Genomic DNA, 27531 nt, shown 5'->3' with positions numbered 1-27531 from the left:
AGGCAGAAGATGATGCAATCAGAGCCTTCCTCCCTGGAGTGGGGCTTCCGCTGTTCGAGAACAGAATCCCGCAGGCATCCCCACTTGCTGCTGGTGGATCTGTGGGTCTACACGCAGTTGCCGGAAAGAAATCAAGACTCTACCCCGAGATTAGCGCTATTAACTTAATTTTCACCCCACAGATACCTCGGTGGCGCGAGTGACAATGTCATTTTCCTGGGTTGCTTCCTCTGTGCCCAGCGCAGAGACACTGACAACACACACTGATTGTCATTTTTCCTCATCCCTTGAGCATTGATTGAAACCCAGCTGAACCACGCTGGCTTTAGGAGCCACGTCTTGAGTGTTTGGAGGTCTGTGGATTCAGATCTCCGCTGTGTAGTCGGCCGGTCCTGTGTGTGCTGCAGCCCCATGCAGGCGCGATTGAACCCAAAGGCACTTTTATGACCGAGGACTGGCGGAGGGGCCGCGGTCTCATGAAAGCTAAACTCTTCATCCCCACCACTCTGTGTTTCAGAACAAGAAGAAAACTTTGAGTTTATCATTGTGTCCCTCACTGGCCAGACGTGGCACTTTGAAGCCACCACATATGAAGAGCGGGATGCGTGGGTCCAAGCCATCGAGAGCCAGATCCTAGCCAGCTTACAGTCATGTGAGAGCAGCAAGAATAAGGTAAGACCCTTAGCAGGCTGCCCCCCGAAATCAAGAGCCACTGATCGTTAAAGGGAAGTGGAGGCCCCGAGTAATGCCCGAGGGAGGGGAGCGTCATATGATGTGTGTGACTGACAAGACCCAGTTATTCTTCTGAGCGGAAAGCTAAATAATTGAAAAGAATAAAAAACACTTTGTGTCGATACGTATCAAGTATTAGTATCCTCGCCAACCACGGCCCTATGGCGGGGCCCGTTTTAAATCTTGACTCTCAGCTAATCCCAGATAGAGAGCATTGACCCTTTTATGGTGGATGACGGGATCTCTTGGACCCTTGGGGCTTACGCGGCCACATTTACTTTGTTTGGCGTGGAATACGCTCCGGAGAGGAGAGGCAGACTTAAAAGGTGCACTGTTCTCGTCTCACAAGTGCACAAAATTCAAGCCCGTGTCGAGGTGGAACACCGACCGTTGTTCCGGACGCGGGGGCAAAGCGGAGGCGCCAAGACGAGCGCGGGGTGTTGGGGGAGGAGACCCCGTCCATTCTCTCCCCTCCGCTGGTGAAGCCCCAGATGTGTTTTGTTCAGCGGTCGGAGGTGATCCTTTGCAGTTGTTTAGCCAGAAACCAAACAAAACACCCATAAGCCGCCTTATCTAGAGCCCTGCCAGGGATACTCCTCGTAGAAAAGTCGCTCTTCCCATTACGGCTTCTTCTCATTCATGATTTTATGGCTTGGGATTTTCATGGCTTGGGAGGTCTCAACCCGCTTCTCCGGGACACTGTAGACGCTCAAAGAGCATTTCGATTTTTCACACTCTCTCCAACTAGGAAAGGAGAGAAAGCACCGCCCCGCGACCTGCAACTTCATTTTGTGACCATTTGGAGAAATCTCTGCCAATGATTTATGCTCGGCTTCATCATTAAGAAGGGAGTCTATCTTTCAGAAAGATGGAGTGTCTTTCTTTATTACCCTCTTCGCCAGGGTAAACCAGACCACAGCCGTTATTATTATAATGTAATTTGCTTCTCTTCTTTAAAGATGTTTTATACCCAAGGTGGAGAGAATCCCTGCCTTTCCTTTCTGAGAACCTTGGCTTTACTGAGTCACGTCCACGGACGAGGCTCCTGAAGCGAGTGCAAGGAAGCTTCTGGGTCTCCTCGCAGACAGGGATTGATGACACATGTCATACACCAAGCACGGAGCCTAGCTTAAGAACAGGAGTGGGGAGAGCATGTGGCTGAGCAGACACATCCTCCAAAGTGTGCACACCATCACAGTATCTCACGTCAGACTCGAACCCATGCCACATCCTCCCGATTCGGGAAGAGCTAAATCCCCCATCTCTTTGTTCCATCTCACACCCTTACCAGAGTCTTCTCAGCTCTTTGGGAAAACAGACAGCATCACATCTGGGCCTGACACACCAGCCTAAAATGCTGTTCCCTTTGCTAGCTGTGTGGGCTCAGGGGTGCTCTCCCTGGGAGGACTCCCTGAGCACCGGGGAAGACAGGTCCATACCTGTTCACCTTGGGAGTTTGCTGGATCGATGGCAGAGTGCACGGCAGGAAAATCACATCCAAGGGATAGCTGGAGGGAAAATACAGACTCAATGAGAATGAGCTCTAAGAAATTTTAGCTGCCTGTGGATAATTCAGGCATGGGCGTACGTGTGTGTACATATGCGTACGTGTGCTGTAGAACTCAGGTGGAGAGACAGGCACGTTCCTCCGTCCTCACGGACACACATACTCCAGCTGCCAACCTTAAATCGTTAAATACGCTTTGTATAGTGGGATATCTAACCAAACGGAATAAAATCTTAATAATGCATTATGTTAATTAGATAGTAGAAATGAACAAATTACAGTTTATACTATTAGGTAGTAAGCAATCCTTTGGGTTTTTTAAAGATTTTTATTTATTTATTTGACAGAGAGAGAGGGTCAAGCAGGGGGAGGGGCAGGCAGAGGGATAGGGAGAAGCAGGCTCCCCACTGAGCAGGGAGCCCAATGTAGGACTCAGTCCTAGGACCCTGAGATCACGACCTGAGCTGAGGGCAGATGCTTATCCCACTGAGCCACCCGGGCGCCCCAGCAATCCATTGTTTCACATCAAACAAATCTGACATGAGATGATTCAATTTATAAATTCTGACCTAAAAATCAAGCTTATCTTAAGTGTCCTCTAAAATTTTGGGGGGTTTAACCATTACTAAACGTGTGCATCGTTAGCTTTAGAAATAGTACATATCCTGGGCGCCTGGCTAGCTCAGTCGGCAGAGCGTGCGACTCTTGATCTTGGGATCATGAGATGAAGCTCCACATTGAGCACAGAGTTCACTTTTTAAAAATTAGCTCAAAAAATAGCACATAGCCTTTTACCTAGCACTTCTATTTCCAAAACTTTGTCACCAGTAAGTAATGACAAATGCAGGCAAAGATTTAGCAACAAGTGAGTTCTTTATAGCACTATTTACAGTGGAGAAAAATTGGAAACCACCTAAAGATCCATCCAAAAAAACTCCAGAAAGATGTTCTTAACGTTGAGTGGTATGCAGCCGCTCAATATGTTGGTGTTAGAGAACACCTGGTGGCATTGAGAAGTGACAGTGTGTCATTAGGCTAAAAGCACAGATTCCAAAGCATTATGTGCTGGCCTTTTTTTTTTTTTTAGTACATGTATGTGTACAGGTGTGCTTTTAAAAACAGGCTAGAAGAATAGATCCCATGATGTTAATAAAACCTAAGTACAGGGATCCCTGGGTGGCGCAGCGGTTTGGCGCCTACCTTTGGCCCAGGGCACGATCCTGGAGACCCGGGATCGAATCCCACGTTGGGCTCCCGGTGCCTGGAGCCTGCTTCTCCCTCTGCCTGTGTCTCTGCCTCTCTCTCTCTCTCTCTGTGTGTGACTATCATAAATAAATAAAAATTAAAAAAAAAAACCTAAGTACAGATGATCACAACATAGCTTATCAATTCTTATATTGTTCTTATCCCCCTTCTGAATTTCAGTAGAGAGAAGAGGGTTAAGCATCAATTTAAGAACAAATGCCCCTTCCTGCCCCCCACCCTAGTTAGGGACTTTGTTGCATAGCAACGGAGACACTCTTAATGTGAAAAGTGCATCTCTAAGGCATGAAGCGTGGTGTGGATGTGGTTTCCTGGCGAGGAATCATGAGCTGTGTCTCATGGTGTTGATTAAGCCCTGACCCATGGCTCATAAGCAGATTATTTCCCATTCTCCCGTCTTCACAGCAAGCAGACACGACAAAGCACGTTAACCACTTCCATTCTCCAGCGCGGGGTGGTGGGTCTGTGTTCACTCACGAATGATCCAGAACTTACTTCTGTCCTCGTTTCTGGTAGAGTCACCTCATCCCGTAGGTCTTAACGCAGAGCACGAAGCATTCTCCGTCAGTTGTGCTTTCTTCCTGAAGAGGAGTGGCTGCTTCGAGTGGTCTTCATCCTGCATCTGCTGAAAAGGGTTGAATTTTGCCCTGACATTACTAGCGGATGTGGAAATGTCTCCCAGGTGCTTACACCTTGCATTTGTCTTTCTTCCCGTATGCCCAGTCCCGGCTGACGAGCCAGAGTGAGGCCATGGCTTTGCAGTCGATACGAAACATCCGCGGGAATTCCCACTGCGTGGACTGCGAGACCCAGAGTAAGTGTGGGCTGGGGGAGGGGCCAGAGGGGGGTTGGGCCCTCCTCACGGGAGATGGGATGCTCTGAGAGGCCCACGCTGCAGTGGACCCATTTCTGACATTCGGCACGTAAGGTGTATTATGTGACGTGATGACTTTTAATTCCAAAGTCATATGTTCTAGATTTTGGCATCCAGTGGTCTTGGTCTTTATCTTTTCTTTCCTTTTCTTTTTTCTCTGTGTGTGTGTGTGTGTGTGTGTGTGTGTGTGTGTTAGAAATTCATTGTAGGATAAAGTATATGGTGGAATCTGGTAGACTTCATAATTACTGCTTCCTGCCTTGGAGTAACCGAGTTTTACTTCATGTTCCCGCTGTCCAATACGTAATACTCTGCTCCCTCTGAGAAAGTCATTTTGTTGTTATCCTTGAGGCTAAAGACAGGCTTTAATTTTTTTCTACATCCCAGCCCTTCGCACAGGGCTGGATGCATTCAGTAAACTCTTCCCAGTTATATTTTTGTTGTTGTTGTTGTTGTTGTTAAAAAACAGACACGGATTGAACACCAATAAAAATTAATTTATAAAAAAAAAAAAAAAAAAAAAAAAACAGACACGGGGCACCCAGGTGGTTCAGTCAGTTAAGCGCCTGCTTTTGGCTCAGGTCATGATCTCAGGGTCCTGGGATCAAGCCCCACGTCCAGTTCCCTGCAGCAAAGAGTCTGCTGCTCCCTCTCCCTCTCCCTTGACCCTCCTTGCCACTTGTGTGTGCTCTCTCTCTCGTCTCAGGCAGACTTTGTGCAGAAGTTGGTGTTTACAGGGGGCTGTGGAAGCCTGTGAGATCTGAACAGGTGACAGAGGGAGTCATGCAGTCAGGGGAGCAGCAAGACATGCAGCTCAGTGGCTGAGGTTTGTACGTTTATGGAAAGAGCACCTGCTGCTCAGGTTGGAGGCTGGTTGGGGCCAAAGGAGGTGAGGGCACTGTGTGGCAGGAGGTGAGGGTGCTAAGTGGAGGACATGAAAGCCTTGATCTGCATCTGTAAACAGTGGGAGCTCCTTGGAGATTCAGAGCAGGGGTCGGATGGGTTTTGGGCTGTGCTTGGGGAGATTGTCCTGGCCCCACCACCTCCTGTGGATTGGAACAGAGGAGTGGAGGGAGGGGGCGGCCACTGAGAAGGATGGTCAAGCAAACAGTAAGAGGCAAGCACTAACTCAGGTTGTCAGATTAAGGGGAAGGGGAGCCTCCTCTGAGCGAGCCCGGTGCTGCGGGGCAGGAACGGGAGAGGTTGGAGGCCAGGGTCTGTGGCCTCCAAGTGAGAGAAGGGGGTCTCTTCCTTAAGTGTCTTCTTTTGTTTGAATATTTTAATTTTACTTTTAAAATGTGTCTTGAAATGAAGTTACAAAAGAGTAGTATTAAGTGTGCGTTTTTATCAAAAAGTTGTTAAAGGAGAGTTTTTATAGCCGTTCGAGCCTCCATCAGAAGTGCCTAAGGTCGTTCCCACCACACAGCTCGAGTCCCATAGAGGGCCGATTCCGGGGCTCACGGGCTTCGTGGTACGTGGGTCACTTTCGGGCAGGAGTCCTTTCTAGGAGCAGGGGGGTCGCGGGAACCCCCATGTGGGGGTCAGGTAGTGGGGAGGGGAGGCCCCTGAGTAGTTGTGCAGAGACAGAGGGTACGGGGAGAGGCCGAGAGTGGATTGTGGAGGAGAAAGAGGTCTCGAGCTCCCAGTCCTTAAACATCAGGGCTCTTACTTCTCGTGACTGAGAGTGTGGGTGCTGAGGTGGGCCCCTGACAGGGAGGAAGTGGAGGGTCTGAAGGGTCGCTTTAGATATCCCGGGTCACAGGAATCGCAGGCGGAGCTCCCTGCCCCCCTGCTGTATTTTTTCGGAGAACCAGGAGAAGATCGGGAGACAGAGATCAAAGACACAAGGAGGTGACACATTGGCAAAGGTTTGTTTTTTTTTTTTTAATCAAAATACCCAATTTTGGTGAAAATGCTGGGCAGTGCACCACCCACACGCTGGCAGCGAACTGTAAAACCTCCCCAGGGCAGTTTGGCAACGTACATGAAAAGCCCCAGGCAAATGGATGCCCCACACTCCTGCTCATGCTCCGGAATCCAGGGCCATGGGGGCGAGCAAAGGGACGCAAAGCTGTAGCGTCAGAGGTGTTCATCACGACGCTGTTTACAGAGCAGAAAATTTAAAAATAGTTATATTAAAAAAATTATATATATATATTATATATATATATAATATATATATATATATATTGAGGTGGAGAAATTTTATAATGCTCTGGAAATGAGAAGGTATTTAGGCAGTGAGTCAAGGAGACCTAGTGAATCGTTGTAGGGATTTAGGTGGAAAAGATCCGTGAAGATGCATTCCACAAACATTGACCCCACGCATCCCTGCAAGTGGTAGGATTTTGGTGATGGGGGTCGTCTGATTGTTTTATAGTGAGCACTTGTGCCTGAGGAAATTGGCCTGTATCTTGGCGTGTGCAAGTACGCGTAATGGCCAGACACTAAACATAAGGAAAGGCTCTTGCTTCTGGGTGTTGAAGAGGAAACGCGGCCAAGAAGAGGCTGTAGCTTTCTGCCGGGCCCCGGAGAGCCTGACTCCTCCTCCAGGGACCTGGCCCTGCCTGCACCTTCCCAGGGAGCGCACAGGATGCCCTTGCAGCCCCCGATGTCACAGCTTGGGAGGTCCCCCCTCATGCTTCCAGGGGCTTCTGGCAGGAGGGGGTGGCCCTGCCAGGCCACCAGTGTAGGGGACGCTTCCTTGGATGCCAGTGGGATCGGGGCTTCCCTACTCTGCTGCTGAAGCCCTAACACAGGAAAGGACACCCTGCCCTCCACGCGGGTCCTGGGCACCAGGCCTGGGGCCTCCGGCTGGTGTACAGCCTCAGCGGGTTTTTGTTATTCTTACTGATTGATGGGTTTTCTTTTTTTACTTTTTTTTTGTTTTGTTTTTTGTTGTTGTTGTTTTGTTTTTTGTTTTTTTTTTTTTTTTTTTTGAGAAAAGAGAAATTGAGAATAAGAACATGACTTTTCTGGTCCTGGGTAGCTTTGTGTGTTCTCCGCTGCAGCCTGATCGTGCTGTGGCTCTGCTCCTTTCGCGTCCAAGACGTCATCAAACCGCAAGGACAGGGCCTGCCTCCGCCCGAGCCAGGCGCTTTCGGGACAGGGGGCCACGGGCGACCCCGGGCCTCTCCGGGAGCCCCTCGCACAGCACGGCCCGCCGGACCCCGGAGCGCAGACCAGAGGCCAGCGTGCTCCCGCCCCCGCCCCGTCCACGGGCTGCTCGGGGAGGTCTCCTGCCCTCCACAGTTCCCTCAGCTGTCTGAAGGCAGAGCGCGAGGGGCCCAGTCCCCAGGGGTCCCTTCTCGTTGCACGGAGCTTCGGCAGAGGCCCCCCGAGGCCCCGCCAGCCTGGCTCCCGGTGCTGCTGGCCCCGGAGACGGGCGGCCCCGACGAGGACTGTCCACGCGGACAGCGCTTGGCTGTGGCCCGACGGAGGGAGACAGGATCAAACCGAGGGGAGCGGCTGTGCCCTCCGCCGTGACGACGCAGCCCCGAAGCCAGGACAGAGCACACGCCCCTGTCCTCCACGCGCTGTCGGGGACAAAGGTGGCAAGAGGGAAGGCGCCCGTAGGAATTGGCTAATAAATGCTGTGTTCCAACACGAAGAATTATCTTTAATAGGAAGTGCTTACGTATATGTCAAGTGAACAGAAGCCAGAAGACGTCTTTTGTGTGGTGCATTCCTTCCATGAAAATACTCACAGATAAAAAATACCAGCTGTCCACGATCGGAGTGGGTGGAGTTCCAAAGATTTTCTTTCTTCGTTCTTTGTACTCTACACACGTCTTTTTTGTTTTGTTTTGTTTTTTTCTTTTCTTTTTTTTTTTTAATAATTACACACGTCTTTAAATGAGCCTGTTCCTTTTTCTGGTTATAAAGGGATCTCAGGAGAGGATGGAGGGGGACTCAGGGGCATGGGCCCCTCCATCAGCCTTTGTCCCTGTGAGAGCGAGGCCATTTGCTCCACGGTCCTGGGCTCCAGGGGCCACAGCCGCCTCTCTCAGCCCTTCCCACTGGCTTGTGAACGTTGTCCCCCCAGTTTAGTTGTGTCCCCCTGGGGCAGAGCGGATGGGGCTTGGGGATTTCCATGACACACAGGGTTTGGAGCTGTAGGAACTCCGCTCCACCCACCCCTCGTTCTTCCTGAGAATGTGCCAGAATGCCAGGAGCCGCCTGTCTGCACACCTGGGAGACCCCAGAACGGTTTTCCAGAATGGGCTCTGAGGTTCCTTAGCTCGGGGGAGCCGTCTGTGGAGGGAGCCGCTGATGCAGTCAGTTTGGAAACCCACAGCCTCCATCCCTTGAGGAACTGCAGCCCCAGGACGTCTGTGCTTCTGGGAAATCTGCCGTAAAGATAACGCGTGGCCAGGCCCTTCGGACAGTGGAAGTCTGTTGAGGGCACCTGTTGCCAGCTCTCCGGCTGGAGAGTCAGGAAAGTCCCCCGCCAGGAGCCCTTGAGAAGCCAACACCTTGGAGCCCTGGCGCGGACAGACTCATGGAGGCAGTGCGGCCTTCCCACCGCTCCGGGGCCCCCTCATCCACGAGGCCCTCCTGCCCCCCGGGCCGGAGCTGACCCCGCCCTCCCGGCTGGTCCCCTTGCCCTGGGTGGAAATCACCCTAGCTGGTCTCCCCCCGCCGTGCTGTGTGAACGCTGTAAGCGCCTTCTCTCCCGTTATCCCGCCGGATGTCTGGGAGCCTGTCTTACCCTTGTGCCTCCAGACCTGCCCAGGAGGGGGCTCTCCTCCCCCCCCCCCCCCCCAGTCTCTGGGTGTCCCAGCAGAACCTGTCAGAGGAGCACATTCAGCCTCTCACTCCTGTTGCTTTTTCCTACTGGTATAAAAAGAAGCTGCAGATTCTGTAACTATCAGCCTGACATTGTTGGGTCTTTGCCCACATGTCGCCTCGGAGAAGCCTTTCCTGACCACCACGGGGTCTAAACCACACACACGGATAAGATCTGTGTCCCTCTTCTGCTCCATAGCGGGGTTTTCCCAGAACACACATTTACCCAACATGCTGTGTGTTGTTCTAGGTTGTTCACTGTTGGTCTACCCCATGGAATCGAAGCCCGACACTTAACCCCCAGGACAGCCCCACGGGGTTGGGCATCGTTAGCCTCGTTTCTTACTCGATGCCTGGGGAACAGAAGACACTTGCAAGGGGCAGGCAGGCAGGAGGGTTGTGTGGACAGGCAGTGGGGGTCCCTGCACTGGAGTGGACACGGGAGACAATTCAGGACTTTAAGGCCATGCTGGCCCCACCTGTCGGCCTGAGGCGGCAGCCCAGGGCCTGCCCCGATGCATCCTGGCAGGTGCAGGGTGTGTGACGCCGCAGTGTTGCTCGCAGTGCTTAGATGCTGCTGCCACCTGCTCAGAAATTGTTCTCATCTACTGGGGCAGAGGCAAAGCCATCCCTCCTGGGCCCCAGCAGCAGGACACTCAGAGGCCACGTCCCTGCAGCCACTGGTCTTAGGTGATGGCAGGTCCCAGCAATACTTCACTTCTTCCCTCCACCTTCAGTATTTCTAATTTTCACAGAGATCTGCGTGTAGTCATTGAAATGTGTCCTGTATGTCCTCCTTCAGGGGACACCACACCAACGGTCTCCGAAGCTCCTGGGGCAGCAGGTGGGGTGGCAGTGCGCTGGGTTCCCAATCGGGGGTCAGGACCGTTGGGGTCCTGTGCCTGTAGGATAGCCCAGAGAATGGCTGCAGAGGTGGGCATTGGCACCCGGAGGGGGGACCTTCCCACGTTGAGGCGAGTGGCTCATGGTGACAGTGGGGACAGTGTGTAAAAGCATTCACCAGTGGCTCTCAGCAGTGGGTGGAGGTGGGCACGTTAACCTCCTGGCTCCTAGTCCATGTCCCAGACCCAGCTGCGCCAGCCAGCCCCTAGGACGGGATGGGTCCTCTGCTCTAGCTCGGCCATTCCTTCAGTCCTTCCTCCTCCTCTGCCTGAGGCAGGCTCTGAGGTGACGTCATGAACAAGGTCAGGGCCCCTGGCACTGCCCTTCTGCAGGGAGGGTTTTGGGAAGTGAGGCCCATGTCTGTGAGGGGCTCCTAGGAACAGCTGGAAGGCTGCTGTGAGGCCACTGGGAGGGGGACAGTCCCCAGGAGGCCAGGTGCGTCCCGAGGCCTGCAGGAAGAGAAGCCCGGCAGAGGGACGTACGTGGTGCAGGGGTCTCAGGGAACTGGAGTGCTCCTGAGAGAGAAACTGGCTCGCTTCTGATCCTGCTGGTCAGGACTGCAGCCCAGATCTGGATGGCAGAGTGGCAGCCACGGAGGGGTTTTCAGTTAAGGTGTGACACAGTCAGGCTCACTGAGGAGACCGTGGACTGTGGGACGTTAGAAGGTGTGTGGCCGTGGACGGAAGGCTGCTGCTTCGTGCTGGTGACGGGGGCACAGGGAGCGGTGGGGACAAGAAGGGAATGAACATCGAGAAACTGAAGTACTTGGTGATTGGCTTGGGGAGGGGGGGCAGGGGGTGATGGAAGGATCAGGATCCCGGCTTGAATACCTGGGTGGATCAGTTCCCAAGTTCCTGGCCTGAATGTGCTGCGATGGAGCTGTGCCTGGCACGAGATGACGTTCACAGAGGAAAATGGTAACAGGGAGGTACCTGCAAGATTTCCAAATGCAGACGTACAGTGGTCGTTACACGTGCTGCTCAGAGAGAGGAGCATATCTGTGTTCGCTCGAAGCAGGCGGTGTCTGTGGATAGTTGTTAGCAGTTGGGTCCTAATGGGATCTGTGGGTTGGGTAGAGTTTGCTTGGAAGAGAGTATGGAATCGAAAGAGATGAGCCCGCAGGGCCCTCTGAGGTAGGGGGTTCAGGAGAAAAAGTTGGGAAGGAAATCAAGTTGGGGGAGCCAGACAAGTGCTAGAAAAATCCAGGGAGGGTATTGACCAAAAAGGCATCTAAAGGCAGTGTTGTAAGATGGTATCTCCGGAGGTCAAGTAAAATGACGGCTAAACACGTTGGTCCTTCGGATTTTGCCTGACTTGATGACTCTGGCTACCCTGTCCTGTGGAAAGGTGGGGGTAGAGGCCACGTTGGGATTGGGAGCTGCAGACTCAGAGGTGGCCAGTGTAGAAATTGGGTTAGGAAGGGGCTCACCGCAGGTGTGTTCTGCAAACTGTTCACCACCCCACCCTCTCTGATCCCCCCCAAGGCCCAGGCCCAGCCTCCATGCAGCCTGTCCTCCTGCACCTGCTATGGGTGACCTCTTCGTTCCCACACGGCCTGTGCATTTATTCTCTTGACTATACCCTTCAGCATTTACTCTGCATTTCCTCATTCTGTTTATTGTTATTGTTGTTCTGATTTGGGACACACGTTTCCTCTTCCCGACCAGAACTTGTCTGAGTCACAGACCTCTCTTCTCCTGTATCCCCCCCATGGTATCCATCCCACCTTCCAGAGTATTAGATATGAAAGAAATGGCTGGCTGGTTTCTGATGAATTCTGATGACAAGGTCATTTCTGGTTTTTTTTTTTGTTGACTCTTCACATGTACCTGGAGTAAATATTGATTATCCCTGGGATGATTTAAGCCTTACTTTCTTCTATCAGTGGTGAAAGCCATTGGCTGTCAAGGTGAGCTCCGTCTTCACAAATCAGCTGTAGGTTCTGGCATGAAGCCAACCGTGGGCCTGAGTTCTCCATCTTCCGGCGCTGCTGGCCACTTGCACACAGGGAATGATCCAGCTCAAGGGTTCCAGTTGTGTTCTTTAAGCTCATTTGTTGTCCTTGGTGCACGATCACAGCCTAAAGCATCGCCATTCATTGTGCAAGTCAGGGTTGATCCAGCTAGGCCGTAACCTAACCGGTAGACCCTCCCCACCGTCTTGCCAGCAGCAATAGATGATGGGAGTCACTCCAGAGGTTGCCCTTAAAAAAGATCACCAGAAACCATGTCTTCATCAGAGCACGCTTGCCTTCGTCCTTGAAATTTGCAAACACGTCCCTCGTGTGACTAATGAAAACTCGGATGTGCCTGTGGTTGTGGAGATGGCTTGGTTACCAGGGACGTCGTAGCTTTGGAAATCCTCTCCAGCACTCCCTGTCTTTCCCTCTGTCAGCAGCCACCATGGTCACATATGATCGCACACGGCTCTTTTCCACGTGCATCTGTGCTCTCGAGGACGCCGCTATTGAAGTATTAGGAAGTGCATCTCTCTGTCCAAACCAGTGCCTGCACCTGTTTATCGTGCAGGAAAGTCTTCGGCTTTGGAGCCATATTTTTAAAAGGTGTCCCTAGCATGTCAAACCTTTCAAGATGCCTAACACAGTATGGAGTACTGGCCGGGGAGCGTTTTCAGGCCCCCTGATTCTAGGGAGGGACTGCCCGACGTGAAGTCTAGTAACTGGCCTTCTGGTTCCAGAGATCCTGAGGGCAACTGGAATGAGTGATGATGGTCTGACCGCATGTGGCACCCTGTCCCTCTTCCCACAGATCCTAACTGGGCCAGTTTGAACTTGGGAGCCCTCATGTGCATCGAGTGCTCAGGGATCCACCGGAACCTTGGCACCCACCTTTCTCGAGTCCGGTCACTGGACCTCGACGACTGGCCCATCGAGCTTATCAAGGTGATGTCATCCATTGGGAATGAGCTGGCCAACAGCGTCTGGGAAGAGAGCAGCCAGGGGCGGACGAAACCCTCACTGGACTCCACAAGGTAGGGACGCGGGAAGGTGGCTCCGGGGCATTCTGTCAGCGGGTCGGCAACTGGAAGTGACCCCAGTGACAGCCTCCCCCGGAACTGCCCAGGCGACCTATAGGAATTGTCTGTATTTCAAATTGGTTTTCAGCAGACATGGATGATTCAGGCTCCTTAATTTTTTATGTTTGTTTTTACACCTTGGGGATTCCTCTCCCCCTCTTAGAAATGTATTAGGCTTCCAACCTGATAAATATATCACTTTAATTAATACATTTCTAATAGGAGTAAGCTGTGCTGTTAACACTAATTATGAATTTTTGTTTCTTTTAATTTTGTTATTCTTGTATCTTTGATGTGCATCTACTCAGTAGGTTTCCCTCCCCACCCCCCACGTACCCACAATAAGCGAGTTTGCAGTAACAGAATATATTTTATTTTCTAAAATATATTTCTAACACATTTAATCAGCCAACTAACAGCGTAACGTATGGTGACTCCCTCATTAATGTTAATTGTTACCCAGTGTAAAAAACGCATTTATTTTGAGCCCATTTATTTTCTCATTTTTCATTTACAGCTATTATAAACCGTTTTTGAGTATACATACATATTTAATGTACCTAAGAGGTGATAAAATGGCATGTCTTCTGAGAAAACCTTCACAGAGGCAGAGTGGGCCACCCCGTCCCTGTGGCCGCCCCCCAGGAGGAGGGGGCTGGGGGCTCACTATCCACTTCTGCTTCTTGGGTGTGTAAAGAGGTGAAGGGAGAAGAGGGGGTCCCCTGTCCTTAGCACTTTTTAAATTCCTCGGGCTTGTTTTGCTGGTGATGAGAGCGTGAGAGTCCGCATGGCGGTCTGCGGTGGGGCCCCACGCGAGGAGTAAGAAATCGGTCTCTGCGCTAAGCCACAACCCTGTGCGAAGAGTCGGTGGACTTTGTTTCATTAACACTGAAAAATGAATTTGTGGTGCCACCTTCGGTTCACTTTAGAGAATGAAGCTGGCGTGTTCTAATCTGCTCTTCGTGTACAGCGTCCTGTGGGGAGGGGGTGAGGGAGCAAGAAGGCGCCCAGAGCAGGTTTGTCTGGCATCGTCTCCGTTTGCTGGCAAGCTCTTCGCGCATGAGCTCCACTACGCGGTACCCGTGTGGGCAACTTTCTTACAAAGTGAAGAAATGATACACTCCTTTAAATCTTTTATCTGGATCTGTTTAACACCAGCATAGAAATTAGCAGACCATCAGCTAGGAGCATTCTTTCAAGACAAATCTGCGTATTAATATCTATTTTTTCATAGTTTTCCTAGGAGGACATTTAGGTCTAACGATGAAATATGATTGGAATTGGATCGCGCTTAATGTAGGAGTGCAGAGAGCATCAAAATAAGTTAGGAAAAAATTAATCATGCATTTTACTGTTTATGTGTAAAAGGAGCATATATGTTATTTTTTGTATCCTGAATTGGGAAAGTTTGTTTTTCTGTCATAATTAGCCACTGTTTAGGGTGTTTCGATAACAAAGATACAGGTTGATATTTTTAACTGGTAAATATTTTATATGAATTACATCTTCATTCGTGAGGGTTGTGTGCGTGTTTCACCTTGTGTATTCAGTGTAAGCCCCCGAGTGCGTAACTTTCGCTTCTCTCCAGCATTATACACGTCACATCTTTATATTTTAGAGACATTTCAGAGTCTTCCTTTCTCACAAGTGGAGTGACCGCAGCAAAATCCCAGCTCTTCTTAAGTGACATTCACTGTCCTCAAGAGCTGTGCTGAGTTGCGGCCCTCTCCAAGGCTGTGGCGACAACGATGCTGTGTCATGGCGTTTCCACAGAAGATGAACACCTTTGAGGATTGACTGCTTCTTTGTGCCTTTCGTCATTCTCTCGGGGAGCTTCGTTTTTAATTAATATTCAACAAATATTCACTAAGCACTTTATTGTAGAAAAGAAGTGATAAATGGTGATTATCACCCTACAGTAATTGGTGAATGTTCTCAGGGCCATAGCTGAGGGCGCCAGGACTCTGGAGAACTCACTGCACGGTGGGCGTTCTTACAGCCACTGTAGGGAAGTGTCACTGGAAAAACAGCATCTGAGCTGTACTTTAAAATGTGGGGTGGGGGCCCCCGGGTGGCTCAGTCAGTTAAGCGCCTGCCTTCGTCTCAGGTCATGATCCCAGGGTCCTGGGATGGAGCTCAGCAAGGAGCCTGCTTCTCCTTTTGCCTCTCATTTAGCCTTTGCCCCAGCTTGTGCACATGCACATGCTCTCTCTCTCTTGCTCTTGGTCACTCACTCTCTCAAATAAAATCTTTTTTTAAAAAATTAAAAATAAAATGTGGAGCAATTTCCAGGCCTAGGGACATGGGTAGTAAGTTGCGGGGGATGGCATGGCCTAGGCAAAGTCCAGGCCCCTGGGGAAGTGTAGAAACTGGGAAGTCACCAGCTATGGGGCTGGACCTCTAGGTAAATGAGGAGGGGTAGGGGACAATAAGGCCAAAGCAGAGCAAAGGCCTGGACGAGCCTTTGAGCCTGCAGCGTATTATAACAGCAATCCTAGGGTGGGCACAGGTGTAGGTTCCTATGTTCATGTGTAACCAGGAGAGCTAAAGGCAGCCAGCGGCATTGTTGGAAGGGATGGAGATGAGGCAGGGAGGCTGGTTGGAGGGCCATGGTCCCGGTAGATCCTGTGAAAACTGTAGATCCACTGTCAAAAATATAAAGAAACATTTCAGCATAATAGTGCAACGATAATTCAGACACCCACCATCTTCACTAGCTCATGCAGTCTCCTCAAACAGAAATCAGAAACTCAGAGTTGGAGCTAGAATTTCCATGTGGAATTCAGGCTGCCACAGGAGAACGGATACGCAGCCTGGATCCTGCCTCTCCGAAACAAGGAAAGACGCCCCCTCCCCCCGCTGCCTCCCATCCCTCTGCAGAACCTGTGATTGTTAGTACAAGCAGCTGGAGGGGTCTTTTAATGTGGCCCTAAGGTAATACTAAAAAGAAATATTTTAATAAATTTTTATTCCTATCCAAAGAAGGGCCAAGTGCAATATATCCAGTCTAATTCTTTGGAAAAGGGCCCAGCTGTTTTCCCGAGAAGCTCAGTCCATTCCATCTTGTTCAGAAGATTCATTCTGACAGTGGAATATAATTAGAGATGTGCCGTTCCTCCCCCAAACGCACAAGCACGCACGCGCACTTGTATGGACACACACATATTTAGGACCACGGGGAAGTGGAACAGAGCAGATCTTTCTCCAAAGAAATAGCCAGTCCCCTGAAACCACCTCATATTGGTGTCACCCAGGCCCACGGGTGAGTTAGGAAAACAGGCGCCTTTGACCAGCTGGCTGCCCTCTGCTTGTTGTCCCTGCACCCCTGATTAGGGTAGCTTCGGACGGCTCATAATTGGTTCCAGTGATTCTCAGCTGCCCTGAGAACTGCCGTTCAAACTTGAGCAGCATTGTGATCAATCGAAGCTGACGGCAGTGAAGCAGTATTGACTTCCCATTCCTAAACCGGGGAATCATTAGTCAAGAAAAGCATCTTTTAATTACTCCCAGGAAGAAAAAAAAAATCTTTTTGGATGGATTCTGCAACAACTGCCATTTTTTTTTCCCTGTACATTCGATATTAAATTTATTGTCGCAGGAGGGGAGAGGATGCCCTTCGTCCCCCCTCAGTAATGGAGGTTTAATTCAGAGAGGGGAGCATGGTAGAGGAATATCGATGCTACAACAATTAACTACATCTGGGGTGGAATCAGAATTCCTCTCTCTAATTGCTATTGATACCATTTAAGCACACACTTAAAATATCGATTTTTAAATGGGGATACTGAAGCAGGAGAGCTGTGGTAACAGTGGACGGGATTTACTAGATTTTAGGGGCTGACACAGGGGCTGTAGGCTGTCTGCAGGGTGAGGACTTGGTGACACATAGCACATGAGTGTGCGGATCGCAGTGTGTTGTGTGCAGTTGGACATGGGGCCTGGAGCAACCAGGCAGGGCCCCGGCTCCAGTGCTAGGACACATGGTGCAACAGTAGGGTGAAGTCACAGAGCTCTTTGGTGACCCTTTCAAGTCAAGGAATAGTAGGCTTAGAGGCTGAGACAGCAAAACTGTGTCTCTTGAGTGAAGGAAGGAAGGAACAAGTGAATGGGGGGAAATGGGAACGGGGCCACGTGGAACTACTGCGCCCCCTACTCTTGCTGCCCCAGGGCCTTGGTATTGCTTGTGTGTTTGTGGATGAAATCGGGGCTCTCATGTTTGTGGCACACAGCGAAGCTGCCTGGGCAGACCTCGGCCCCTCGGTGGTGTTTAGGGGGCTACTCTCTGTGTCACTGTGGTGCACCCTTCTTCTCCATTCCTGTCCCTGTTTCACTCTGGGAGCCTCTCAGATTGCGGTGACCATGATTTCCTACCAGGGCTGAGCAGAGCCCCCTGGTACATGCTTCTCCTGGCAAAAGCCAGATTCTGCTCGGCTGCCTGGATTGTCCTCCTGTCTCCCACCTTGGGATCTCTGTGGGGGGGCATCTGGCCCACAAAGGTCCTCAGGGACCCCTTGCGGCTGTGTTTCAGGGCAGGTAGCCTATTTACACGGTGGTCTGGAAGCCAGCCGATTTGGTCTCAGAAATCAAAGGAGCCTGGACGTGTGTTTTCAATTCTGTCAAAGAGCCCTTGGGAGAAGCTCTAAGCCCAACTGAAATCCCCCTTCCTTCTGATCCCACTTGGAAGGGAGCCGAGTCGCTGATTTAGGATACACTCTTCTGCCTCTTTGAGCGTTCTTTTTCTTTCTGTCATTGTCACCTGCATGTCTAAACTCCCCTCTTGTCTTTAACCTATAAAAAGATGCCACCTTCGGGAGGAAGATTTGGGGCCGGACGTCAGAAATCTGCGTGGGAGAGACTGGCCGCGGACTTCCAGATGGAGCAAGTCTGCCCAGTGACACGAGTTCCGGTCCTTTTTGATTTGGGATCGCCACTTTCATCTTATTTATGCACATGGAGATATTGATAAAGGGGAAATGTATCCAAACTGAAAATAATTGGATCCCTACCGTTAACTCTGAGATATTAAAAGCAGTACCACTTGGCCACGTCTTTGTCTCGTTAGGTTTGATCATAAGATCACAATATAGTAATCTCAGGCTCAAATTTCTGGCATAAAGATGCACTGTTCCAAATGTGGCCTCAGGGAACACAAGTACCCACACAGCCCCAGGATTATCTCATCTTATTATTTTTCAACAGTTCTTGGCCCGCTGAGGTCAGTGTTTTGTCTCTTTTGAGTGTTCCTCTATGCTTGACACCTTTTCCTATTTTCTTTCTTTAAAAAAAAAAAAAAAGGGCAGGGGGGAGGAATGGGGGGGGAAGGACTTTGCAGTGATGACCAGAACCCATCTGCAGTTGGGTGGCATCTGCTCCCCACATGTCACTTCCCTCATTAACAAGCAATTGAATTAATTAAATGCTACTCAGAACACGCATAACAAGCTACCGGCAGTGTCCAAATTAGCACTGATAATCAAGGATGATTTCCTTTATTATCCTGCTAAGTGGTGTGCAGACTCTGATCTCCCTGTCTGCCCTCATCTATTTACATACCCCCAGCTTCTGCCTTTGGAAGCGGAGGTTATCTTACCTAGTTAATTTGCCACGATCACCAAGCATGGCCGATTGATGCCCTGCCCCCGCCGCCGTCGCCGCGGCGGCCCCCTCCCCGCCTGCCCTCCCCCACCCCCAGCCTTTGTATCTCAAGCTCACTGATAAATTAAAGGCCACCCCTGTGGTCTCTCAAGTGAGTAATAGAGGCAGAAATTTCATTTTGCAACTGGCTGATTTAATGATCCAAAGGGTAATTAATGGCCTGATTATCTTAATGTTAAATATGTCCGGCAGCAATTACTGTGACCTCCCGCTTGTCAAGGTCCGGGCTGTGCTCTTCTTTCAATTAAGTTCTCTGGGGCTTAATGGTATGAATAAACTCCTCTGATTCTATCATCCCGGACGGACGCAGAGGGTTCAGGGAGCTGGGGGCTCGTTTGGAGTTTTAATCAGCCTGTCTCCTACTCCGGCGATCAGAGTTAACAATTATAACAAGGACAGCTTAACTTTCTTCTTGCCCGTGCAGAGCACACACACCCGCCCCCCAACCCCCCGCCCATGCACTTTTTTGTTGTTTTATTTTATTTATTTTCTCGTATTTATTTCAGTGCTCTGAGGGAGAATCCTGGTTGGGGAGGAAGGCTGCTGTGCTGCGTGAGGCTCGTCTCTTCCAATATAAATTATCATGTGAGCGCTGTGGTTTTGCTGTTTGACAGGCTTAATTAATTGGCAGGAGCCCCCGAAAATGACAGTGCCACTAATTGCAACTCAGAGTGAATTTCTGTCATCGTGGTGTGTCTGTCAGCGGGCATGCCCCGGCCCCAGCCGGCAGAGCGGCCCGCCCTCCCCGTCCAGGCGGGGACAGTATCCTGAGCCAGTGGGGACAGAGGCAGGCTCGGACGAGCTGTGGGTTGACAGGCACGCCGTCTGCGTGCAGGACTCTGACGTTCAATGCCAGTAAAGTTTATACGGTCGGTCGTGGCTCTGCAAACCCAGCCGCTGCTTGGGGACTTCAGATTTTACTTAAGATATTTTCGTGACTCCTCCGAGCAGGCCAGCTTGGAATCAGACTCGAGATCCGAGATCCGTAACTCACTTAGCACCCCTCTGTAGCTGGCTGGTCCTCATTAGCACATTACTAAATATGCTGGAGTTTACCGGAGCTCTTCCCGGATCAGAAATATTCCACCATAAATATTAAGCCAATTAGGAAAATGTACAAATGAGAAGTGCATTAACACTGCCTCAAAAATAATACCTATAGATTACAGTTGACAACAGATACAGCAGTTCATCCAGTAAACCGAGGTCGGGGAGCTTGGCGGGAATTTATGCTCAGCTGTAGTGGTCTCCGATTAAGCTCTTGTTAAGACTCGCTCCAATTGTAAGAAAGGCGAATTTAAGAAGATTTTCTCCTTTTGGTAAAGTAAAACGGGATCTGCTTTTTACAGAGAACTGTACCTTCCACTTGGCTTTGAACCAAATGGACAATGTAATGTTCTTGGTGTATTGTGGCCGCCTGCTGCACATGAACCCCGGTATTCATTTGATCCTGCAGGAAACCAAATGTGTCCTGGGAGCCAGTGTTGCTACCAGGGAGCTGTCTTGAGTTGAAAATCCCTATCGTTTACTCTCTGAAATGTAGCAATGGAGACAATTAAGGAGTTTTTTATTTCTAAGAATTTTATTACCAGTAGTAGATGAAAATGCAAGCCAGTGGCCAGCACCGTCTCTGGGTGTCCTGGGCACACCTGGGCCTCTGTCCATTTGTGAGCGTATATAAGGGAATGTCACGCTAAGATTAACCTTTTGGAGCTTGAATTCTGTATCATGGAAGACATTCTAAACAATGGGCCAAGAATTCTTTCTAAAACAACTGCCTCAGTTTAGATTCCTACAATGATAGAGCATTTTCCAAAGGGTCTTTAAAGTGTTATTTTGATTCTTTTGCACCAGAAACTTTCTTTATCCTAGGGAACCTTTCTGCTTCATGATGCTATGTGCGTTTCCTTAGCACAGAGCCTATGACTCAGGATGATCCCCATATTCCAAGCAAGAATGTGGAGTTAAAGTCGTTGCATCATTTGTCCAGGGTCACACACAGGACTGTGGGACAGATCATGTGAGTTCAAGATCTGCCCCTGGAACCTACTCTTGACCCTTCTGCTGCCCCTGTCCTTGCTCTGCTCAGCCTCACGGGGGCCAGATCCTAGGGGTCCCTTGTGGCCTCTAGAGATACCAGCATCCCTTTCCTCCCCAGGGCCTCAGCTCACACTCTTGTTAGCATGGTATCTGTGTGTGTGTGTGTGTGTGTGTGTGTGTGTGTGTGTGTAAATCTCACTAGTGTAAAATTATATGGCCACAAAGCCACCATAACTCTCACCCATGAAACTCAGTGGCCTCACTCATAGTAACTTAGGTATGATAAAGTATCATTTGTTTTAGTTGCATTTATGTGGCAGACCTGATCTTTTAAGTCATGCAGTCATGATTCTATAGTCTTAATTCTCTGCAGTTGGTACTAATCCTGAGAGCCCTAAGTATATGGATCAGCCACCACAGATGTGTGGTTCGAGCCCCAACATTTCATTTAACTACATCCTCCTGCTTGAGCCTCCCTCTGTCCATATCCCTGACCCAACATTGTCTGTTGAAAATGTTCAGTTTATATTTCCAAAAAGCTTCACAATCACATTCTTATCTGCACGATGAAGTGCACAGGCAGGCCAGAAGATTTCTAGTTAGGGTTCCATGACCAGCATTTAAGGAGATTTTTTTATTTAAAACAAAAAACAGGGCATGTTCTCCTTTCTAAGATGAAACTAGCTATTATTCCCACCCACTTGATCGTGTAGATTTAATGCTAAAAGAAAACAATATTTACAAAGTCTCTTGGGCTCCTTTTTTCTTTTAAGATTTATTTATTTACTTGAGGGGGCGTAGAGGTAGAAGGTGAGAGAGCAGACTCTCTATTGACCACAGAGCTCAACTTGAGCCTAAATCAAAAGCTGGACATTCAACTGACTCTGCCACCCAGCTCCCCCTCCTGGGTTCCTTTTTATCCAGAAGATACACACTCAGCTTTGAATCATAGAGTCATGTTGGCTGACAGTGGGAGAGACGAGTGGCCCGTGCCCACTTGGGTTCTGGCAAGGGTCTGCTGATATAGAAGATGTGGTTTTGTTTATTTTGCTTTATATATCTGTAAAGCTATTTATTGCAGCATCAGCATCACCTAGAGGTGCATGTTTTCAGGCTGTACCCCACACCTACCCAATCAGCATCCCTGGGGTGGGGCCCAGTGATGTGCCTTAACCCTTTGGTGATTCTTATGCACATTAAAATTTGAGAAGCACTGGTCTATACCAAGCAGCATAAGCAAGTGTCTACAACCCTTCCTGGAGTCTGCTCCCTGTCTTAGCCCAAGTCCCTAGACTTCCTCATTTCTTGAGATGCAGATGTCTGTCCTCTTTGTTTACCAGATGCTTGCCTGGTATATCCAGTATGCCAACCCAGCAGGTGCTACCACCCACAGAGGACATCTCTGTGTCTGGCCCCAGTACAAGTAAATTGTATGTTATAATCAAATGTCATTGTTTCCAGGAATGCAAGGTTGGTTCAACACAAAAAAAAATCAATCCATGTAAAACACGACATTGGGCAGCCCTGGTGGCTCAGCAGTTTAGCGCTGCCTTCAGCCTGGGGCGTGATCCTGGGGACCCAGGATCGAGTCCTGTGTCAGGCTCCCTGCATGGAGCCTGCTTCTCCCTCTGCCTGTATCTCTGCCTCTCTCTCTCTCTCTATGTGTGTGTCTCATGAATAAATAAAATCTTAAAAAAAAAAAAACTACATCAACAGGACAAAGGACAAAAAGTAAGCAATCATCTCAAGAAATGCAGAAAGTAAATCTGACAAAATTCAGTACCTTTTCATGATACAAAAATTCTCAGGAAACTGGGAATAAAAGGATACTCAGCCTGCCTCTGTGAAAAGCCCACAGCTAACATCTGCTGATTGATGATGTATGGAAGGCTCTCCCTCTAAGATCAAGAGTAAAGCAAAGATGTCTGCTGTCACCACTTCTACAGCTTTGTACTGGAAGTTCAAGCCAGGGAATTAGGCCGGAAAAAGAAACCAAAGTCATCCAGATTAGAAAGGAAGAAGTATCTCTCTTGGCAGATGACATGATCCTGTATATCAAAAATCTACAGGAATCCACAATGAGCTATTAGAGCTAATAAATGAGTTCAGCAAGATTGAAGGTTATGGAATCAACACACAAAACTCAGTTGTGTTTCTGTATACTCACAATGAACAATCCAAAATAAAACTAAGAACAAAATTACATTTAGTATAGCATCAAAAAGAAAATATACTTAGGAATAACCTGTGTACTGACAGTTACAAAACATCATTGAAAGAGATTAGAGAAGACCTAAATAAATGACAACACATCCCATGTTCATGGACTAGAAGGCTTAATATGGTTAAGATATCAGTACTCCTCAAATGATGCATACATTCAACTCAAAATCTCTCTCTCAAAATCTTAGCTGTCGTGTGTGTGTGTGTGTGTGTGTGTGTGTGTGTGTTTAATAGACATGGACAAGCTGATCTTACAGCATATATGGAAATGTAAGAGGACCCGCCCACCCCAGACAGGCAAAACAATCTTGAAAAAGTAACAAAGTCAGAGGACCCACAAACAAAACTTATTATAAAACTTATTACGAAAGTTTAATAATCTAAGGCTGTGTGATATTAGCATAAGAGAGACATATAGATCAACAGAACAGAGTTGAGAGTTCTGTAATAACCCATAGATCTATGGTCAATTGATTTTCAGCAGTGATTCCAAGATAATTCTACAGGGCGGTGGGGAGGCAGGTCTTTTCAACAGGTGATACAGGGACAACTGGATATCCACATACAAAAAAAAGAATAAAGTTGGATCCCTATCTATATATGCCATATACAAAGATTAGCTCCAAATAAAGCAAAGACTTAAGTATAAAAACTGAAACTTAATAAACGTTTAGAAGAAAACCTTGATAAGTCTTTGCAACCTTCAATTTGGCAATGGTTTCCTAGATAAAACTAGAGCACAAGCAACAGAAGGAAAAATGGGTTAGACTTTGCAGAAATTAAAATTTTCAGTACTTCAAAGAATAATACCAAGTAAGTGAAAAGACAACACAAAGAATGGATGATGATATCTAAAAGCATATCTAATAAGGATCTAACATCCAGATCATGTAAATACTGTTCACAACTGAATAATAAGACAACCCAGGTTTTAAGTGTGCCAAGACTCTGAAGAGACATTTTTCTAAGCAAGATGTGCAAATAGCCAGCAAATACATAAAAAGATGCCAAGCATCATTACTTACTAGGGGAACGGAAATCAAACCCATATTGAGAGACTACAGCCACGAGGATGGCTATAATCAAGAAGATAGACAGTGGTGGGTGTTGGCAAAGATGTGGAAGTTAGAACACTCATGCACTGTTGGTGGGATAGCAAATGACAAGAGTGCCTTGGAAAACAGCCTGGCAGGTTCTCAAAAAGTTAAACATAGAGTTACCATGTGATCAAGCAGTTCTTCTAGGTATATTCCTAAGAGAAATGAGAACACGTATCCATACAAAAATTTGCACATGCATGTTCATAGAAGCACGATTTCATAATGGCCAAAAAGAGAAAACACCAAAGGTCCATCAACTGATGAACCAATAAGCAAAATAGGGTCTACCCATACAGTGGAACGTTATTCATACATCAAGGAATAAAGTGCTGTATATGCTACAACTTCAGTGAACCTTGAAAAAAAAACATCATGCTAAGTGAAAGGACCCAGACACAAGAGGCCACACGCTTTGAATTCTGTTTATACAGGACGACCAGAATAGGCCAATCCATGAAGACAGAGTAGATTAGTGCTTGCTGGGGGCTGGGTGAGGCAGGGCAGTGAGGCATAGGGAGTGGTTTGGGGGGGAGGCGTACTGAAAATGACCTGGATTTCCATGGTGTGGATGGCTGTACAACTTTGAAATATCCTAAAATCCACTGGATTGTACACATTTAAAGGATGAATTTTATGGCATACAAGTTATGTCAATTAAAAAAAAAAAAGATGAGGAATTTCAAAGGAGAAAGATGGGGCAGGACATACCACAAAGAGAGAACATTCTGGGCAAAGGTACAGAGGCATGTGTAGTAGGGAAAGGATGGCCCAGCAAGCACATCTGCTCCTAGTTTGTCATAGGGTGACTGTGAAGGAGTTTATTCAGTGTAATGCTCTGAGCAGTGGTTCCACGTGAGCCAGAACTCCTTGCACTTGGGAGGATAGACCAAAGGAGGGTGAGACCAGGTAGAAAGTGGTGCCTCATGCCCAGGTGAATGATCTAGTCTGAATCAGTGATCATCCCTGCCGGGGCCCTCAGGGAACCTGTGCAAGGCCAGACACAGCCCAGCCATTGTGTCATGGAATCCCCATGACACACCAACATCATTCTTCTTTGTGACAGACGAGGGAACTGGCCTGAGTGCAGGAGCCAGAATCCAACCCAGAGGCGTCCCATCATCTATACTCTCACCCAGACTGAATGTGGAGCCTGGGACAGACGGGCATCCGCAGTCCAAGGACTAGTGTTCTTCCCTGGGCCATTGGACAAAGGCCAAGGCCATCAACTGACCAGCAGAACAAGCACGGTAACTTGAGTCACAAGACCCTGGTGGCTCAATCTCACATTAGCAAAGGTAAAAGCTGCACAAGAAGCTGAGAAGGGGTCACGCAGCCTGTCCAACATGGCCACGGCCCAGCTATGCCTGTCCTGTCATGGCTTTGGAGCAGGATCTCTGGGCTTCAGGGGCATGCCCTCCAAAACCAGCAGACAGAACAAGCCTCCCCCACTGTAGAGTCCTGATTTCTCTGAAAAACTGGTTGTGGTCCCAGAGAGTAGGAACAGCAGGAGCAGTGCCATTAAAGCTTCAAATAATTAAATGTCATTTGTAACCCCTACAAAATTTCATCAACTTGGGGTCCAGAAGACGAACATCACCTGGAGTACACATCACTCGATCTTACGGACTCGCATAAAAAGCATCTGTAATGTGCATGATCTAATACAAATGACCCTGGAGGACAGATACATAATTGTGATGACTTACCGGTGACTTTCTCCTCAAGGACCCCCCCCCCAAGTGCTTCCCTGTATGTTTTCACATGGATCCTCACGATCTCAATGTGCTTGGGAGATACCGGTCTAAAAATCAGAGAAGAGGACACCCCCCCCCTTGTCCCCCAGCAGGCAAAATGACTCGCCTATAATCTAACCCAGACTTGAAGCAGGAGTAGCTCATGGAGTTAACCATCAAGGGGCCCCTAAGAAAAGTCGGCTGCATGGCTTGTAAGCGTGCAATTCTGCGGACAAATGACCACAGCCTTGTGCCATGCCTTCCCACTGCTCCAGTGGTTTTTCAGGCCAGGAGATATTTGGAACAGACCGTCGGGGCCTGGAATACTAAAGCCCAAACAGGAAGAATCGCTCTGCCCAGAGTGACTGCGGGTAGCACTCCTACAGAGGAACATGGTAGAGCCAACAACAAAGTAAACCCATGCTACTCAGACGGAGCTGACTCAGCCCTCCCCCACAGACCGCCTACACCCTCTCACAGACTCCAGCAGAGACCCCTAGGAAGCCAGCACCTTCCCCGGGAGATTTCTTCCTGGGGTATGCAGCAGATCAACTCAGATGAATATGTTTTCATTCTAGAATACCAAACTGTACCTTTCTAAATGCATTAAGTCAGGATAACCATAGACTCCATAATGTTCCAGAGGAAACACAGTAGATGCTCAGTAAATATTTACAAGACTATATTACCTTTTAATTATCTTCCCCCAAAAACTAAAGTTAGGGCTATGACACATAGCAGTAAAAAGGAAGTGGAAGTAGTGGGTCAAAGGCCCCAGGGAGTATCAGTCCAATGGAAAATTCCATATGCAATATAGAGTGAATGCCAATAATTGGAGAATGTGACGGGCATTGTCGTGTGCCCTTGCAGCTTACAGCTGTGTAGAATGCAAACTTGTTTAAAACCTCAGAAGACAGTTTAGAAGAGTGTAAGGTATCTGAAGACTTGGGTAGGAAGCAGTGTTTCTGGGACCGTGGGAGGCAATTATGGGATCCGGGTCCCATCCAGGGGGCTCTAATCTAGTGGGGACAGTGGACTCCACGTGGCTACAGTAACACAAGACTGAAGAGGACAGTACTACAGCATGGATACAGTAACAGTAAAACTGCTTAAATGCATAAGAAAAAGCAGATTTTGCATCAGGAAAAAAGGTGTGGATATTACATCATTTTCTGTCACAGGTAACCATATAGTTCCCAAAAAATTACCTGTGATTTAAAAGTTCTCATTTCCCTTATTACAGTGCTGTCTAAATCAGTTTTTTTTTTTAAGATTTTATTTATTTATTCATGAGAGACACAGAGGCAGAGACACAGGTACAGGAAGAAGTAGGCTCCATGCCGGGAGCCCAACGCGGGACTCAATCCCAGGTCTCCAGGATCACACCCCGGGCTGAAGGGGGCGCTGAACCGCTGAACCACCTGGGCTGGCCTCAGTTTTGTTTTCTAACGACCATTCATCTTGACAAAGCATGTATGAGCTTTTTTTTTTTTTTTTTTCCAATCCGCTTGGATCGACCCTGTGTTCCAAAGTACAACAAGAGCCAGTGGCTGTACCACATAGTGAGATGGCATGTGAGGATGACTTCACCGGCCGTCCTGGTAGAGGTGACAGCTCCCCCCATATAAAGTTAGGATGCCTCTTTCTAGACTCAGTTGTGACAAAGCAGAGCACCCT

The 27531-nt window shown here is 48.7% G+C and overlaps 1 protein-coding gene across 6 annotated transcripts in view; it reads left to right on the top strand.

The window, feature by feature from the left end:
* Positions 1–27531, top strand: part of AGAP1 (ArfGAP with GTPase domain, ankyrin repeat and PH domain 1) — a 533866-nt gene that overhangs the window by 454978 nt on the left and 51357 nt on the right. For all 6 annotated transcript variants that reach the window (XM_055346220.1, XM_055346218.1, XM_055346217.1 and 3 more), the window contains 3 exons: positions 518–672; positions 4226–4316; positions 12836–13058. In XM_055346220.1, the coding sequence (XP_055202195.1) occupies positions 518–672; positions 4226–4316; positions 12836–13058 (469 nt within the window). The remainder of the gene's footprint in view (positions 1–517; positions 673–4225; positions 4317–12835; positions 13059–27531) is intronic.

The sequence above is a fragment of the Nyctereutes procyonoides genome, unplaced genomic scaffold (genome assembly GCF_905146905.1).
Source record: "Nyctereutes procyonoides isolate TBG_1078 unplaced genomic scaffold, NYPRO_anot_genome, whole genome shotgun sequence".
NCBI lineage: Eukaryota > Metazoa > Chordata > Mammalia > Carnivora > Canidae > Nyctereutes > Nyctereutes procyonoides.
Note: the sequence above shows the minus strand (reverse complement) of the source record. Positions and strands in the feature narration are given on the sequence as shown.